The sequence below is a fragment of the Drosophila arizonae genome, chromosome 3, assembly GCF_054131065.1.
Source record: "Drosophila arizonae isolate 15081-1271.41 chromosome 3, UAZ_ARI_1.0, whole genome shotgun sequence".
Taxonomy (NCBI): domain Eukaryota; kingdom Metazoa; phylum Arthropoda; class Insecta; order Diptera; family Drosophilidae; genus Drosophila; species Drosophila arizonae.
Genome location: NC_142923.1, coordinates 204213 through 222793, shown reverse-complemented (window position 1 = coordinate 222793; position 18581 = coordinate 204213). Strand labels below are relative to the sequence as shown.

At 35.9% G+C, this 18581-nt stretch overlaps 2 protein-coding genes and 1 long non-coding RNA gene across 4 annotated transcripts; 2 read left to right on the top strand and 1 right to left on the bottom strand.

The window, feature by feature from the left end:
• Positions 1-1088: 1088 nt before the first annotated feature.
• Positions 1089-4472, top strand: LOC149269557 (uncharacterized). Its single transcript, XR_016269255.1, has 2 exons — positions 1089-2910; positions 2963-4472. It is a non-coding gene; the product is annotated as an uncharacterized LOC149269557 (long non-coding RNA).
• Positions 4275-6462, bottom strand: Gs1 (Glutamine synthetase 1). Of its 2 annotated transcripts, none has more exons than XM_089464710.1 (2): positions 6080-6462; positions 4275-5844 (listed from the first exon to the last, which is right to left on the bottom strand). In XM_089464710.1, exon 2 carries the CDS (start codon positions 5834-5836, stop codon positions 4634-4636), a length of 1203 nt encoding a protein of 400 aa, XP_089320836.1. In that variant the 5' UTR covers positions 5837-5844; positions 6080-6462; the 3' UTR covers positions 4275-4633. The 2 variants fall into 2 exon arrangements, with proteins under 2 accessions (XP_089320836.1, XP_017859036.1); XM_018003547.2 differs by having other exon boundaries at positions 6173-6449.
• Positions 6463-10921: 4459 nt separating this feature from the next.
• On the top strand, positions 10922-18112 carry LOC108610546 (ATP-binding cassette sub-family G member 1). Its single transcript, XM_018002714.2, has 7 exons — positions 10922-11498; positions 14447-14564; positions 15270-15459; positions 15834-16673; positions 16738-16906; positions 16971-17071; positions 17142-18112. Exons 1-7 carry the CDS (start codon positions 11306-11308, stop codon positions 17640-17642), a joined length of 2112 nt encoding a protein of 703 aa, XP_017858203.1. The 5' UTR covers positions 10922-11305; the 3' UTR covers positions 17643-18112.
• Positions 18113-18581: the final 469 nt, after the last annotated feature.

Below are 18581 nucleotides of genomic sequence, written 5' to 3'. Positions count from 1 at the left end.
AAAACTGCCATTTAATCTGCTAGAAGAGAGGTCAACAATTGAGGATCTTGTTGAGCATAATGTATATATATATACTACATATATGTATGCATGTACTATGCTTTGTTTATATAGAACTATACTAATTATGCTCCACTTATATATTCAATAATGAATACTTATAATTAAACATAATACAAATAATTAGTCCACTTAAATTGACAATTAAAAGTTGAGTAGATACTGAACTGCGACAAGCTCGAAGCTTTTTTTTTTGGATTTTAGTATTTTATGAGTTTTGGTTCAATGTGCTAATCAGCCAAAGAACAAAAAGATCACTTGGGAGACGCGTGCGAATATGACGTAAAGAATCGGGCTCGCGTGTACGGTTTTGGACTACGGAATACGCCAACGTCAACGCCAGCATTCAATGAAGAGGGCAGCATACTCTGTGATGCTGATACAGATACGAGACGGCATTGCACTTTCTTCAATAATTCCGAAGGAAATAATTTCATTTGCCTACCACGATTCTAAATAAAAAGCTACTACACTATTTTATAAGTATAATGGGAACATATTGCCGTCACACATTATTTTATTAAAAGCTTAAAAGGCTGCAAAAATGTTTTGAGTGCAATTTTGCCTTTTGTAATTATTTTGTTATTCCTTATTATTATTAGTATTAATATTGTTATGAATTTTACTTTTGTTTACTTGAAACATATTCAGAAAATGTATTGTTTATTGCCTTTCGTGTGACTTAAGATTGACACATGCATTCGATAAGGACCATTGCATTTCAATTAAGACACCCTATATTTAAAAATACAGCAAATTTAGACACAAACTGAAAATAATTATTTCTAGTATATTTAAATATTTTTAATTTACATTTAATATTCCTGTTTAATTTATTTCTTATTAATTTAAAACGACACGGGGTATTTCTTAGTCGAAATTGACGTTAATATTATATTGCCCACATTTGTGCGAGTATATATAATTATTTTTAAACCATTTTTTTAGTAAATTTAACAGCAGAAATAAAGATTAAAAATATATAGCTTGACAGCTTTGTCTAGGGTATTTCCTAATGAGATCAGTTCTTAGCTCAGTTAGTATACTCGTTTAACATATAACATGATATAGATTTACAATACAGCTGTAAAATTTATATTTCAATATCTCGCTTCGTTTTAGATTATATTTGGAGTGCTACTTGACAGTGAACAACTACTAATAATCATATTTTTGGTATAGAGCAGCAGTCGTAATTATCAGCTGATTTGACTGGCGATAAAACTAATTGACACAATAAAAAATGAGCCACCCGCAAAGAGAACAACATAAACATGAGTAGCCTTGGCTTCCAACTCGTCTATAACATTTTAATTTCACACTCTTGAATACCATTCGTCTAATAAGTGAATTATGATAACGCTTTGTGGGAACACGTAGAAAGCTAGAAGAGCTTTTCTTTTCAATTGTGACTCATATTATCCGATTTCCATTTGGTCAAGCACAAATACGTATCATATCTATCACGCAGTCTGGCCGTGCGCCATGTCGTAACACAAGTGCATATATGTATAGAGTATATGTATATAAATATATATAATTTAATTTTATTTCATTTTCTTTGTGGACTAGATAAAAAATGTAAGAAATGTATTCGTTTTTTCAAATGGCACACGAAATTATAAAATGATTTATGGCGACCTGATAACGTCCGTTATCTATTGACCAAAGCTTAGCCAAACGTTTCTATAGATCACGCTATCCACACAGAACAAATCGTTCGATTTGATTTGGCATATCAATCAGCTTCGCACTTTATTCGCACACTGTCTAAGAATTGTGTCGTAGAGGAATTGACGTTGTTGAAGTTAGAGAGAAGCCATACTGCCGACAGCAAAGCTGTTTTATTCATTTTTAAATCTCTTAATCAATCAATAAAATTTATACTATCAAAATAAGCGAGAGTTTAATGGAATTTATAGCGCTGTTGCTAGCTGACCAATGGAAATCGTATAAACTTGACTTACTGATCAATTAATTCCTTTTATTTGTTTCTGTTTTGTTGATATTTCAATCGAACGCCTTTACTAAATACAGACAAGACTTTTATATTAAGTTATTTGTTTTTGCTATCAGTTAAAATCGATGGGACACGTTGCAGTATGAGCTGAATTGTATAGGCTGTGGATTGTATTAGTTGTGAGCATACATAACTTTAACTTGCTTGATTTGTATGCAAATCTTCTAGAGAAAACTTAATGGGACCAGCTTCAGATCAGTTCAAATCTCGAAAGACCTGCATTGTAAGATGTCAACAAACATGTATACATATGCTGAAACTAGTTTTCAGTATAAAAATACACTTCATTCATTTAAATAGCAATCGGTGCGGAACTCAAACGAATTGCGTTCATAATTAGGAATTGACAAACGGTTGTTTATGGACTTTTTAAGTCCGACAGGTTTTTGTTGCCTAACGTAATTATTTCATATACCACAAATGCACTGCTAAGCAAGTAATAAGTTTCGGAAATAAAATAGTAATAATAATAATATATACATATACCTATTTTGTAGAAATATAACAAGAACAATGAAGCAGTAACAACTCAATCATAAATCAGTACAGCTCAATTTCCGTATAGCAATATTATCGCTCGGGCATTCCTTTATTACAATAATAAATTACTTTATCGGCTGCTGGCTAGTGACCCCATTCCACTAACACAAGCTCACAGATCGCTGCCTATATAATACATATACTTATATAAAGGCAAGTTTGCTATAAAAAACAAATAGCCCTTTAGTTGGCAGGAATGACCGACCAGGATATACCCTAATCCTACTTCAAATATTGTAGCTATATTGGCAAATAATTTGTATTCTGGAAAATACATATTGATGAATTTGGTATGTTTTAATATTGAAACTTAAGTTTTTTGTGTAACATATTTAAAACCAGATCGACCTGCTTCTCTGATGCCTGCTGCATTTGTAGTGGTAAAAGCATTATACCCTGAATTCTTGTTTTTTAAATGGATTCAGAGTATAGTAGAACTGTCCAATCACAAACAACATGTGTATAAATATTTGTGCAGTAAAGCTTTGAGAACGGCAGGCCAACCCATTTGTGGAATAATGCAACCACAGCAAAAGCAATAACAACCACAAAAACAACAGCAATAGTGAGTGCTAACGCATAAAACGCCGATGCAAGTGTCACAAATGTCGTCAGCTCAAGGTGAAGTGCATCGTTCAGCCGTATGCCTGTTTGCACACTTGTTTGCCAGTGGTTATCTATATGAGCGAATACCCTTTTATTCGCAATTAAAGTCGGACTGCTGCCACCACTTGTATTGTACGACCATTAATCAATAAATCAATATTTTACTGAAAAGCATTAAGCACATGTAATCAAAAAGTAAAATGTTATACTTTTCGTTAAGGCGTTACATATATCTTGACATATATTTTATATGAAATTTACGTGTGTATTTTTTTTTTTTTCAAAAAGTAAAATGTTATACTTTTCATTAAGGCGTTACATATATCTTGACATATATTTTATATGAAATTTACGTGTGTGCCAAGTAAATCTCTTTGTACAGAAATACATATAAGGAGAACTTTTGCTTTTGGGAAATTTCCACTGAAACAAAATTTCCGTTCGCTTATGGAACAGCATTTAAATTTGAATGTGTATGCGGCTCTTTGGGCAAAGTCTCATACATATGTTCTCTATTATTATTTCCTCTATTCTCTTTTCTAAGAGTCGCCAACAAAATGTGAAACATAGTCACACAGTAAAACACTGTAGATTCTTTGAAACAATCTAGTTTTTAATCGTGGTAATTAATATGTTGGTATTACAATTGATATTTTAGATGAATATGTTTTGGTTTCATATAGAAATTCAACAATTGTCAACGATTAATATTATAATAAATTTGATTACTTAACAAATTGTAGACTACAACATCTGAGAGAGTATTTACTTGTACGCCTGTGCAAATACATAAATCTAATTTCAACGACGCCTCAACAGCGATTAGTAAGAATTTTCTAAACACATATATAAAAAATTCCAATTACCCATTCCACACAATCAATCATAAACGTTACGAATATTTTTTCCTTTTTTAAATGCGATAACAAGCACAGTTTCCAAACTTTTTAGTAAATATTGTTTGAATGAAATGAAATGAAAATATAATCAAATACAATTTGTATATTATGTATCAAGATAATTGCAGCAGTCAAATTAAAATACAAGATTTCATAAATTATAAAAAATAAACAAAGCAATTTTTATTTATATATAATTTCTAAAAATAACTATGGCAGAATAACATTTCATTTGAATTTCAGTTTCAGTTTTTAGGTTCCGTTGTATTCAATTTCCATCATCACTTACTTCGTTTACTTAAATGCTAACCTCCTATTTCTGTTCTTCAACCTGTTGTCTTTTTACACACGCAAGCAAAAAATAGTTCTTCATCTTAATCAAAGTCAAAATATAGGCAAACTGTACAGATGGAACGTCCACCTGCTGCTGCTTCAACTATGTTCGTATATACATCATTGAATCTTGAACGCCCACAAATAGCAGAGCAGACGAATTTTGTCTGCTGCTCTATTCATTCAGTAGACACGTACGCACTATCGCGCCGCATACGGCATACGGGTCACAGTTGGAGCTGGGACGACGATCCTCAAGGTAACCTTTTCCGGCTGTAGCCACGCCTCTTGGAACTCGAACACTGACGGCACGATTAGCCACGCCCCATGAGAATTTGTCGATGCTTGAGGTCTCCAGTCGTCCGACCAGCCGACGTTCGTTGTCCTTGCCCTCTTTGGGGTCGTAGGCCTTGATGTGGCGCTCATGATGCTTGCTTAGCTTTTCGATGGCCTCCTCAATGGCTTTCATGCCTCCATCGGCACGCATCGCTTTTGTCGAGAAATTAGTGTGGGCACCCGCTCCGTTCCACTGGCCCTCCATGGGCTTGGGATCGAATGTAACGACTACACCGTACTCCTCAGCTATACGCTGCAGAATGTAGCGCGACACCCAGAGATCATCACTGGCCTTCAACCCATTGCTGGGACCTACCTGGTATTCCCACTGTGCGGGCATCACCTCTGCATTGGTGCCTGCAAAGTCAATACCAGCGTATAGGCAGGCAATAGCGTGCGCTTCGACGAGATCGCGGGCATATACTCTATCGGCACCCACACCACAGTAGTAGGGTCCTTGTGGAGCTGGAAAACCGTTGTCGGGCCAACCAAAGGGACGACCATCGACATCGAGCAATGTGTATTCCTGCTCTATGCCAAACCATGGCTCCTGTTCTGTAATTTTGTTAACGGCATCCTGGAATGCGGCGCGCTTATTGGAGGGAGTTGGCTTGCCATCGGCATTGTATGTGTCGCACATGACAATAATATCATTCTTTCCTGGCTTGAAGGGGTCGCGGTAGACGGCTCTGGGCTTCAGAGTTGTGTCCGAATTCTCGCCATGCGCTTGATACGTGGAGCTGCCGTCGTACTGCCAATCGGGCAGATCATCTACTGAGGTGGGCACTTTGTCCAGGACACGATCCTTAAGACGGATGTGCTCTCCAGTACCATCGATCCAGAGGTATGTGGCCTGAACACGATTAGCAGGAGTCTCAAGATTACGGTACCGCAACAGGATGCTCTTATCTAGAACTGTATTGGGCGAGTTGACCAGGAACTGAGCGTTGGCTACCCTGGAAGTGCGCATCAGGCGCAGCTGCTGTGCCGCAGGAGCTGCCAGCTCCCTTTTCAGAAAGAGTCCAGCCACACGGAATGCCATAGTGATGCCTGTATATAAGTGAGGAAAAGGATACGTTTAGGCTTGATTGAAGTAGTCTACAAGGATAAGGTACACGGCACTCTGTGCATGTATATATAATGTGTGTATACGTAAAGTTCAAGGATAATGGATTTGAAGTACTTGCGCAAGAGATGTCATTTCAATGTTACAATTTACTTTTGATTTCTGCACTCTTGCAAATAGTTTTAATATTCACATTTTTTGCTCATACAATACACTTACACAATACTTATGCACATATGCGTATGTATGTGTATACATTTAAATGCACACGTATTACACTGCATTTACTGCATTTGGTTTCGCTAAACTTACTTTTCCACTGATTGCGCTGTACAGTTATATTTGTGTATGTGTTTATATACAATTTTATCTTTTTTTTTTAATTTTTTAATTTTTTATTTTTGTTCTCTTGGTGGTAAAGCTCGTGTATTTAGTGCGCTTTTTTATCAGTTACGGAGCGACTGTTTGGGACGCCCAACCTATGCGAAGTTGGGAAGGTTTGTGAACGCAATTCGCGACACAACATTCACTTTTCTCGTTTGGCTCGCCAGTCTCGATTTTTCTTTATCGCACTTTCAGCCGATGGAGAGACGAAGGCAGCAGCAGCAGCAGAGGCATCGGCTGTGGCGACGCGTCCTACAGTGATACCAACGAGAGCGTGCTCAAAACATATTCAATCCATTTACACACACGACAGAGCAGAGAGAATCAAAGAGAAGAAGAGAGAGAGCCACACAAGTGGGCGCCCACATATACAGCTGCAGTCGTTGCCTCTGAGAGCAAGTGAGTGACAAACAAACAAACCATGAAGGCTACCCAGATTACTGTTTCTTGGACGAATACGATAATATCGTACACTTTGTTGTTGTTTGTTGCCATTGTTGAGCAATGTCATATGAATATTGGCATTAGTATAGTTCTAATATATACATATAAATATAGGTTTAGATAAATTTAGATAAATATCGCACATTTCCAATTTCTATTTCTAGTTCCTTCTTAATATTATTATTGCTTCTTATTATTTATTGTGCGGGTACTGTAGAAACAAGTCTGGAATACCAAAAATGTAAACAAGAGAGCGCAAATATGCAAATATACATACATGCCTACATTCATACATATGTACTTAGCATTCACATTGCGCAGGCTCTCGCTCTTCGCCAACCATGCAGTAAACGCATTTCGCATTTTTATCAGTGCAATTCCGCGCTATCTGTGGTTTGACCTCTACCAAGCTGTAAACATTGCCGCGGGCCATACAACTGCAACAGGGCAGCATTTGCCTGCTGATATGTGCTTTGGCACATGCGCTGTTCCCGATAGGGACAGTGAAGAGACAGAAAAGAAGAGAGAGGGACTGACAATTGGAGAGAGTGCGACTAGTACAAAGTCCACTTTCTGTTTTTTTCCTCTGACACACAAAATTAGTGGTATGCTAACATAAAACATTTTAAGTTCATACATACATCTGCACGTATACGAATCAACACATATATACACAATATATGTATGTATGTATGTATACCCATTTAAAAGCCGGCATCTGTTCTGTTTCTATTCTATTTTGCAAGCTTTTTGTGATGTACAATTTTGAGCTATGCACGATGATAGCTTTTTATTTACAGTGGGAACCATAGTCAACACTCGTTAAGTTGACGACCTGACTTTCGGAATTTGATTAAAGCATTTTAGTAAAAAAAAAAAAAAAAAAAAAGGAAAAACATCTGTTCTGTTTCTATTCTATTTTGCAAGCTTTTTGTGATGTACAATTTTGAGCTATGCACGATGATATTTACAGTGGGAACCAAAGTCAACACTCGTTAAGTTGACGACCTGACTTTCGGAATTTGATTAAAGCATTTTAGTAAAAAAAAAAAAAAAAAAAAGGAAAAACAATATATATATATATATATATATATATATATATATATATATATATATATATATATATATATATATATATATATATATATATATATATTTTTTTTTTTTTTTTTTTTTTTTACTTTATAATATTAACAATGTACTAACATTTTCTGTGCGATCTGCTGTCAAAATTTTCTTTAAAAGATTTTATAAAAGCCTAAAGATAGGCTACACTTGGGCCAACATTTTATTTATTATTATTATTAATTTTGAACTCGTGCATTAAAATACAATATATTTAAGTTAATGTTTATTCCGAGGTACCATAATTTTAATCAGTTTTATTCATTTTGTGATAGTTTTCAATAAAAAAAAAACCTTGAAGTTTGCTCGCTGAGGTGAATTGAACTATAACAAAAGCCGAAACTGGAAAAATATATATGAGGCTATTTCATACACATGAATATGTTTCTACGTATATACATACTTGCATAGATATGTATGCTGGCGAGAGCATATTTTAGTTTTGGTATATTCGTTACATCGTCTAACTGACGTAATTTTGGCCAAGCTTTCAATTGCTATTACACACACACATACATCTGGCGCTTTTCTGTGTGTATGTATTAGTTAGGTTTTCCACCATACTGTGCAAGAGAGTGTGAGTGTTTGCAATTGCTGCACAGTTTGTAGTTGGCTCGCACAATGCGTTTCCAGTTGTGTGGCATCGTTTCCAGTGGCTGCCGGTTTGAGATTTTCTTTCGCAAGCAGCCAACTAAATACGATAGGGCTGTTTAGCAGTGCATGTATTTGTATAACAATTGCGTCTTTTTGTACATGGCAGCATTAAAAAAGATGCACACATGCACATACTCTGAGTTCAGATTGGCATTTTAGTGGATATTGCCACTTGTTGCTTCAAGGCTACCGCGAGAGGGTCTTAGCTTCATTTCTTTTGGTCATGCACCTTGAACCGTTTCACAACGTCCAACAGAAAAAGGAAATAAAATCGCCATCGATATAGCTATGGATAACTATAGTTGGGAGCAGTTTTTGGAAAATAATAACCTGTGAGTAATAATACACTTATCTTGGAAAACGCTTGAGTAAATGCAAGAAAAGTCCCAATTAAGTAAAACATTGCAAAAATACTGGTTAATTGAACCAGTCTTTTTATAGCTTAAATATAATACAAAGTCGTGTTGGGAAATGACCGCAATGTCAATGGGAAACAACGCAAGTTAGGTCATGAAACACTAGTTGCTTTGCATAACTGACAAAAAAAAAAAAAAAAAACACTTAATTCTTTTTAATCAACTCTGTGCGAACAACGTACATATATAAATTAAAATAGTAAGTCGCGTATAAAACTTTAAGCTTGGAAAATTGTAAACATGGAAATTCGAAAACCTACAACCGGTTTAACTTGTTGCAATAATCGCTTTGGGATTCAAATGAACTCACATGAATCGAAAAGGAGTATATTGGATTTGTGCGGTCTGTCTATCATACTTAATAAGAACGACTATAAATTATATATATTTTTTATTTATTTTAGTAGACTATTAAATTAAAAAGGTCAAGCAAGGTCTTTATATCTATGTTATAGACATAATGCATAAAACAATATAGTTTATATAACAATATATATATAATATATATAATGGGTCTGAAATATAATTAAATAAACACCTGACTTGGTAGCAACTGGCGGCTATTTTATAGTTAACACAGCTAACAGCTGTTATCAAATAACCGTCATATAATGATCCCATAAATAGCGAGTATTTTCCTTATCTACAGTATCCAATTATCAAAGCTGGACACATAAGTATATACAATTCGTTAGTAACCGTCGCATAGATGATAAAGAAAATGCAAAGTCCACAAAAAAGGCGTTAGCGATATGAACAGGAGTTACCGACTGTCTTTAGTGTATCCAAGATTAGATAACGATCAGCTCGAAGTCAAAAAAGTCAATATCCTAATACACTTCTATATCTCATGTCAAGTCTAGTAATGTATTTATATTATAATCTTGGAAAATGTACTTTTTTTAAGTAACTCGAATCTAATAGCTGCCTTCATTTGCCTAAAAAGAATTTTTCCGTTATACATACTCCCATTTTCAAGCCACATACATAGCACGAGCAAACATTTTATCATCGTAATAAATAATGACTAACAAGTAAGACAAATTTCGTTAACGGACTTTGTTCATTGAAGATAAGCAACAAATACAGGAAACATGAGCGAATCGTGAATGTATGAGCGAAAAATACAGGGTTTAAAAACAATGTGTTTCTACACAATTCAATGTTATCGGTGCTCAAACCACACACCACATATATGTATACATATATATATATATATATATTATCATGCTATGTGCCTAAGTATAGACATTTTGTATACATACATTCGAAACGTGTAATAAATTTTGATAGGTTTCATTGATAAGCGACATGAATAATCTACAATTAACTAAACGCCACAGAAAATTCATACAGAGAGAGCGAGCGTGAGAGAGAAGGAAAATGGGAGAGGGATAGCTAATAAACTGGCGAATCCTACAATTTGACTTATTATATAAAAGTTTAGCTTTTTATCAATTGAACATAAGTATCTCAGAATTACATTTGAACTTTAGTCAGTGCACTACAGCATGAAATGTCAAAATAATTATAGTGAGCACATCTATAATAGATACAATCATACGTTCCTATAAGCTAAATTCTGACATTTCCGTACAAATCTCTGTGAAGCAAATACGCGATTCTTTAAGATGATGATTGTTAACAGATGTAAACCTGCCATTCAGGTAAAGCACTCCAAGCTGTCCATCAACCTGTATTTGTAAACATACATATATACATATGTATGTATACATGTATATATATAAGTATGTACCACTACATGTATACTTACACGAAAGTTTTATTTTATGGCGAGAAAATAAAACCATGAATACAAAAATACACTGAGAACCGATCAATTCAGCGCTGAGAATCTTCCACAAGCTGTATGCCTCGGCTCTCATCGAACTGAGAGTAGAACACTGGCTGACTATTGCCGTCGCGTTCCCGCCCCCATCTGAAGCATTGGCGTAAGCAGTGGAGCTGCCCGACCGTACGAGTCGCGGCTGCGAGTGGCGGTGGTGGTTGCTCAGTGTTCGGTCTCTCGTGTTTTGGCTTTGTTCCGTCCATCACCTTGCGACTGCCACTGCGACTGCTAGGCAGTCAGTTGCGATCGCGGCGCGAGCGCGTTAAGTACTAGAAGCCCGAGAAGAGGAATAGTCGGTTTTCGACAAACGGGTGGAAAATTTTTCCATGTTGACGGTGGTTGAAACGCAAAAGAGCTGAAGGGGCCGCTAATAACGCCCTTTGCAATAGTGGTTCAAGAATATAAACAAAAAGCACTTTACCAAAGGCTAAACACATTGAAATTTTGTAATATACTATAATATAATTGCGGTTTGACGGATTGAAGTGCAGCATACGACTGCAAACTGCAGCTTGAATACAAATTCAAATAAACATATAATACACTGTTCTTGGTTAACAACCCATTGTCAAAATGGTTTCGAACGAAAATAAAAATCTATTGAATGATAACAGATTGGGCGTCAGCGGAAATGGAGGCACTGGACAGCCGAAAGCCCAAATTGTGCCCGCTCAGCCAAAGACTCTGCAACATTTACCCAAGCGACCAGCTGTGGATTTGGCATTCCATAATTTGACTTATCGTGTCAAGGAGGGCAGCCGAAGCAGTAAGTACTCCAATCCCAATCCCTTCACAATATTGTCCATTGAAGTTCAAGCAGTGAACATTGAGCAGGGAGATTCACATTCACTAGACAAAAGAGTATAATAAGCAAGGCGGCAGCACTCGTGCTGCACTATTTCCGCTTATTCGCCTCTGTTGCTCTCTAGAATTGCAATCCACGTTAATTCGATGTCTACAGCTCGCTTTTGATTTTATTATGCGTTGTGTGTGCTCTCTGTCTCTCTCTCTATCAGCACTTCAATCCAGTTTTGCTTTTGCTTTGCTTTGTGCTTCTTTCTGGTTTCTTTGTTCTCGTCTACATATATCAGCAGTTGTCCGGCAGCGTTGCCACATCGCTTTCTGCTGGTCAAAGTTTAGTGGAACTTTGGACTTAGTTAATTGTATAGATGGGTGTAATTATAGCTGCCTAAGATAAAGTACCCGTTGGCCCATTGTAAGCCACAAATACAAGCCCACAAAATTGCTCAACACGTAGCTACCAATGCTAAGCATGCCTCCCTGTGTGCCTTTTTTGATACATACATACATATGTAAATGTTTTTATAGAAGTGTATGTCTGATTTTGTATATACATATATATATATATATATATATATATATATATATATATATATATATATATATATATATATATATATATATATATATATATATATATATACATGAATACATATGGGCAGAGCAACATGTATACCCAAGCTCTAGCAAAGGGTGGAAGAAGAGAAGCATGGGGCATACGCCTGTTCTTAATGACTAGTGTTTCTGTAAATAAATTCACATGCATGAAGGGCTGACTAAAATGGTTTTATTTACGTCAAACCCATTATTTAGACCCTAGTGATATAGTGATATCTCTTACAGCGTAAATATATATTATCAATCAGCGCAATGGGTTACGAACTCAGAAATATTTTTATCAACACTTCCATGTTCGTATACGAAACATACAGGGTATTGGGTGCAGCTGCTTTTGTTTTCAGGTAATCGTAAATCAACTGTGCCATATGCACTGGAATAACTCATTATTATTTTACTCGTTTGGAATTTGCCAATGGAAAGCCATTTCTCCTATGATTCATTGCCCAACGTGTTCTACTTTAAGGTTGATAATTCAATTGATTGAATGAGGCAATGACGACTGCGTAGCCATGTCCATGGCCTGTGGCCTTCTCAAGTTTCAGCTTGACACCCAGTTAGTAAATCAGCATTTCACTTGCAAACATTCAACTGTCCCACTTAATTACAGCTCAACAAATGCTTTAAAAAAATACTTGTTTTAGCAGTTCGTACTTTTGAACTTAACAGCTTTTATTATAAAGGTCGGAAAATCAACTCTCTGAAGGTTGCACTCGGACATAGAGCAGCGATTACTGCTATTTTTTGATTCTTAACGCACGAACAGGCCTCAGAAATATACATGTATGTGCATACGTGTATACACGCTTTGCAAGTATTCATTCATCTTAGCGATATGTTAAATATATATACAAAATTCTTCCCAAATTCAAAACAATACAATAAAATTCCGAACAAGACACAGATAAGGAGCCGCATACAAATTATAAGCTTTTGAACATACACAAATTATTTTCTGAAAATTCTTTAAGAGCAATTGAATTCTAACATTTGTATACAATATTGCATTAAACGGTAAAATTTCTTATATAGTGCGTAAATAAAGGCAGGCTGCCGGCCTGCTATCCGAAACATTTCAGTCCGAATTATTTATTAATTAAATAACCTTAATGCTTGGCATTAATTTGTCAAGCGTATCTTTGTCAGTATGTACATATATATATAGTACCGGTTTTTTTTTTTTTTCTTTTTTTTTTTTTTTTTTGAGAAGATATGGTTGGCATTTTCACCTGTAATTTTGGGTAGTCAAATGCAAAAACATTGCGTAATCGTTGTCGCTATGTGGTCTTCTAAACACTTACTGTCAAGGTTCACTGGTGACTGCCGCGTTGAATCACATTGCCAAACATTGAACAACATGAAGTAACCTGCAAAAGTAATGTGCATTATGACAGAAAGGTACAGGTCATGGTAGTTAAGTGCAGTTATAAAAACTCTTTTGTTACTTTAGTTTGTAATGCTTGTGAAATGAAATAATATAATTGTTTAGCTATTACTAGGGAACTAAATATAATAATAGAAACCCAAACCCCAATATTTATCTATGAATTAAACTACAACCCTAATCAAACTTATAAATTCAAAAAACTACGATTTCAGTGTTAGATATATATACCGATCTGCAAATTATTGAACTCTAATCAAATAAATCATGTTAGTGCGGTTTTTCAAGTACCTAAAGATGTTCACATATTATAGCCAAAATCAAGTTTGGTAACATTTTTAAGAGAACGACGCTTTTCCGTTTTGTTGTTATAGTGAGTCAGTTCGTCGTTCTTAAAAGTAATATGCTTTGTAAGGTCGCACACGTCTGCTTTTGTCTTGTAGCCTTTCGCTAGTTATGGTCATTAAAAGTTATCTATTGCAAAAATCAATCTTAGACTTGCAGCTTGATTTTCAATTCGTATGACTATTCGCCTTAAGTTCAATGTAATGTCTATCTTTCAATATATGTATGTATATCAATCACCTTCATTTAAAACTACATATAGACAAGCACGTTGTCATCGGCATTTATATATACGTCTCACTTATGGAGGGCATAAAAATAGACAAAGGCCAATGACCGTACAATTGTTGTTTATTGAAGTTTCAAAAATTTATTTATTTCAATAATTTGAGACTTCTCTAGCTGCTGAGTGTACTGAGCAATATTTTATATATAATATATGCACATCCATATATAGTAAGGGACAACTGAATTAAACTGTTATTCTATCGGGTACTGCAAACAAGTACTAAGTAATATTAACTCAGTCACATGCATTTAATCCTTGAAAACAACTATCTTTCTAGCTGCCAAAACCATTTTGAAGGGTGTCAGCGGGCGCTTGCGGTCAGGAGAGCTCACAGCCATCATGGGTCCATCAGGTGCTGGCAAGAGCACATTACTGAACATTTTGTCGGGCTACAAGTGAGTGTGCTACTTTATAGTCTTCTTATCGGCATATTATGCATCACATTTTTGTAAAACAACTGTTGGAGTATTCGACTAGGCAATACCCTGAATCCCATTGTGGTAATGCACTGTTCTTACGCCTACTATAATAACAAAATACAATAGTTAAGTTTCTACCTCATATTAATTTATAGCTCGACATTTTTCACCAATTGTTTTGCTATAGATAAAATTCTGTAATGTTCATATGTAGTTGAAGCTTATTTTATGAGTACTATAAATTTCTTGAATAATACTCGTAGCTATGACACGATAAAGCCGGCGTGCTCGTTTGTGATAAACTAAGCTTCCGGCATGTAATCGACAAATTGTTATATTATAATTTTAAAGGCACATACACCCATATCAAAATGTGGTTGTTGATCGAAATGCTTATATAAATTCGACAACTTAACTGAACTTTGGAGCAACCTTGCACATATAATTACATATGTATATGGGTGTGCGCATACATATGTACATGAGTGTATGCCTAACACTCACTTTCTCGGAACGTGCGATTATAATCTAGTAGAATAAACATGTGCATAATAGCTTGAAAACAAATTCTATATATTATGAATATAATAAATGTATATATTTAAATATATACCCACTATATTATATATATGTATGTGTATACTCAATTTAATATAATGATGATACAATCTTTTTTTCTAGAACAACAAATATCGAGGGCAGCGTTACCATGAATGGCTCAGAGCGCAATTTGAGCACATTCCGTAAACTGTCTGCCTACATAATGCAGGATAATCAACTTCACGGCAACTTAACTGTTCAGGAAGCGATGACAGTGGCAACAAATTTGAAGCTGAGCAAAAAGTTCACAAAACTGGAAAAGAATTCAATGGTAATAACTTAGCTTAAGTCACTTGACTAGGCGGATGTCAATCTATAAATTGTTTACTTTCAACAAGAAATTGGACATGGTCCATTGGATAGAGCTTACCAATCGTTGTATTGTCTATTTTTAACTTTGCTTACGTTTTTTGTTATATCGACCGAATACAAAAAGTTGTTATACCTTACAACGCAGATAATGTATACAGGAGTATGATCATAACATAAGATCTACCTGTCTGAGCATAAAAGTGGATAAGTTAACTCATCACTTTTAAATAATTTGTGCAGCATAAGTCATAGCTATATGTCATTACCTCAAACCATTCTTTTTTAATACTGCAATCGAAAATTACTATAAATAAAAATCTTTGTTTTTTACAGATTGATGACATTCTTTTGACTCTGAGCTTGAGTGAACATCGCAATACGATGACGCGCAACTTGTCGGGAGGACAGAAAAAACGTTTATCGATCGCACTTGAGCTGGTGAGCAATCCGCCAATCATGTTTTTTGATGAGCCCACTTCGGGATTGGATAGCTCGACATGCTTTCAATGTATACATCTGTTGAAAATGTTGGCTGCCGGTGGACGTACTGTCATCTGTACTATCCATCAGCCATCCGCCCGACTCTTCGAGATGTTTGATCAGCTCTACACCCTGGCCGATGGACAGTGCGTGTATCAAGGCAGCACTAAGCAGCTAGTACCCTTTCTATCGACTCTGAACTTGGAATGCCCGAGCTATCACAACCCAGCTAGCTATGTGATCGAGGTCTCGTGCGGAGAGCATGGCGATCACACACGCAAGCTAGTCGATGCCATCGACAATGGCAAGCGGGACATTCGCTCTGCAGCTGACTATGCCACACTCAAGGCACGCAACGATCTGGTGAAAGTCCAAAATTTGAAAGCGATTTTGGACAAAAACGATGTGTCTACCGTCAATGGTAGCAAATACGAGGAGAACCTGACTTTGAACAACGGCTTGCTAAATGGCATGGTTAACGATATTGTAAAGGAGACGAACAATTTGGGATCACAAGCCGTGGTGTCCACCAACGAGAAAGGCGACGCCATGATTGATGTAGAAAAGACAGACAATTGTACGACCGCTCTGCTCTCTGAAGAAATTATGTCGCCGGAACGCTACCCAACCTCACAGTTTCATCAGTTTTGGGTCGTACTTAAGAGAACTCTTCTCTTCAGTTACCGCGATTGGGTAAGCTTGAAAACTTAAATCAGCCAGTAACAAATACTATATGATATATTTTTTGTTCTCGTAGACTTTGATGTACTTGCGTTTGTTCGCCCATCTCCTTGTTGGCTTCCTCATCGGAGCTCTTTACTACGACATAGGTAATGATGGCGCTAAGGTGCTCAGCAATTTGGGCTTTCTGTTCTTCAATATGCTGTTCTTGATGTACACATCTATGACCATAACCATCTTGTCATGTAAGTCTATAATCTCTATGTATGGCCAACACAAAATACAAATCGCAATGTTTCATATCAACAGTCCCTCTTGAAATGCCGGTGCTGCTAAAGGAGAACTTTAATCGCTGGTATTCCCTAAAGTCTTACTATTTGGCTATATCAGTTGCGGATCTACCATTCCAGGTGCGAGCATTTAAAATTGATTTAATGATTCATGTTGCTATTAGCTTTATCTTATCCATATTAATTTCAGGCCATTTTCTGTGTCATCTACGTATCTATAGTATACTTCTATACGTCACAGCCATGGGAGCTTTTCCGTTTCACTATGTTCTTATCGGCTTGCCTTTTGATTTCTTTCGTGGCTCAATCTGTTGGCCTGGTCGTCGGTGCTGCTATGAACGTTCAAAACGGTGTTTTCCTCGCCCCTGTTATGTCGGTACCATTCCTGCTCTTCTCTGGATTCTTCGTATCCTTCGACGCGATTCCAGTTTACTTACGCTGGATCACGTATCTATCATACATCCGCTACGGTTTCGAGGGTACCGCACTGGCCACCTATGGCTACGGCCGTGAGAAATTGAAATGCTTCCAAACATACTGTCATTTCAAGTCGCCCACAACTACATTGGAGGAACTGGACATGGTCAACGCGAATTTCACACTTGATATCGCAGCGCTTGTTGCAATTTTTGTAGTGCTGCGGGTTTCAGCATATCTCTTCCTGCGCTGGAAGCTTAAAACTACACGCTAACTTAAATTTATAATATATTGTTGTTTTTATTTTGGGTTACAAAGCTTTCTGTATGTACATGCATCCCTATGTATCTTATAATATTTCAACCTTTGTTTTAGATCCGAAACGATTTATAATTGTGTATAGTAATTTCATTTATAGTTATATGCCTAACGTTTCTTAGAATAAGTGTGATAGGACCAATAATAAAGGTTTCACTGTGATCTGTATTTCAGCTCCAGATATTACATAAAACTTGTAAAACAAAATGATCAAATGTATAAGAAATAAGCAACCCAACGGCGGAATTTTACTGGGTTTTGGTAGGATTTAGAAACTAATAATAATACATTAATATGTATTATTTATAATATCAAATGCAAATACGAAATTAATCATATTTAAATGCATAATGAAGGAACAAACATTGTAAAGCCATTTTAATATTTTTTTGTAATTTAAATAATAAATGTCTTTTAAAAATTTTATATTGAATATATTTTTGGAATAAAGTTAAAGTGGTGCTTAAAGAAGTGTTTATTATGATTTCTACCCCATGTGCTAAAAGTTAAATACAATTTTTAGAAAATTTGAATTTGATTGCCATGAGCCCGTCGTATACGAGAATTCCTATATTTTTTAGATCAAACAAAAAGATGATTTAGCTCCATAGCTGAGTGACTAACTATACTCCCCTATTTGTACTCAGTCTTCGCGTAACGTAAAAAGCCGGTTTCTTTTTATGTAAAGTTAGACCCGATATCAAGAAAAACAGCACTGCCGACACAGCCACTAATGCTGCACTGTTTAGTTCTTTAATGGAAGGTATGTCGGATTTTGTATGGTTAAGTCGGCAATCTATACCGCGAGTTCGCTGTAGTTCGCATTTAGAAACGTATAGAAACGACAGCATGCTGCATTGTTGTGACTGGTTCTGTTGTTGTTGTTGTTGGCGGT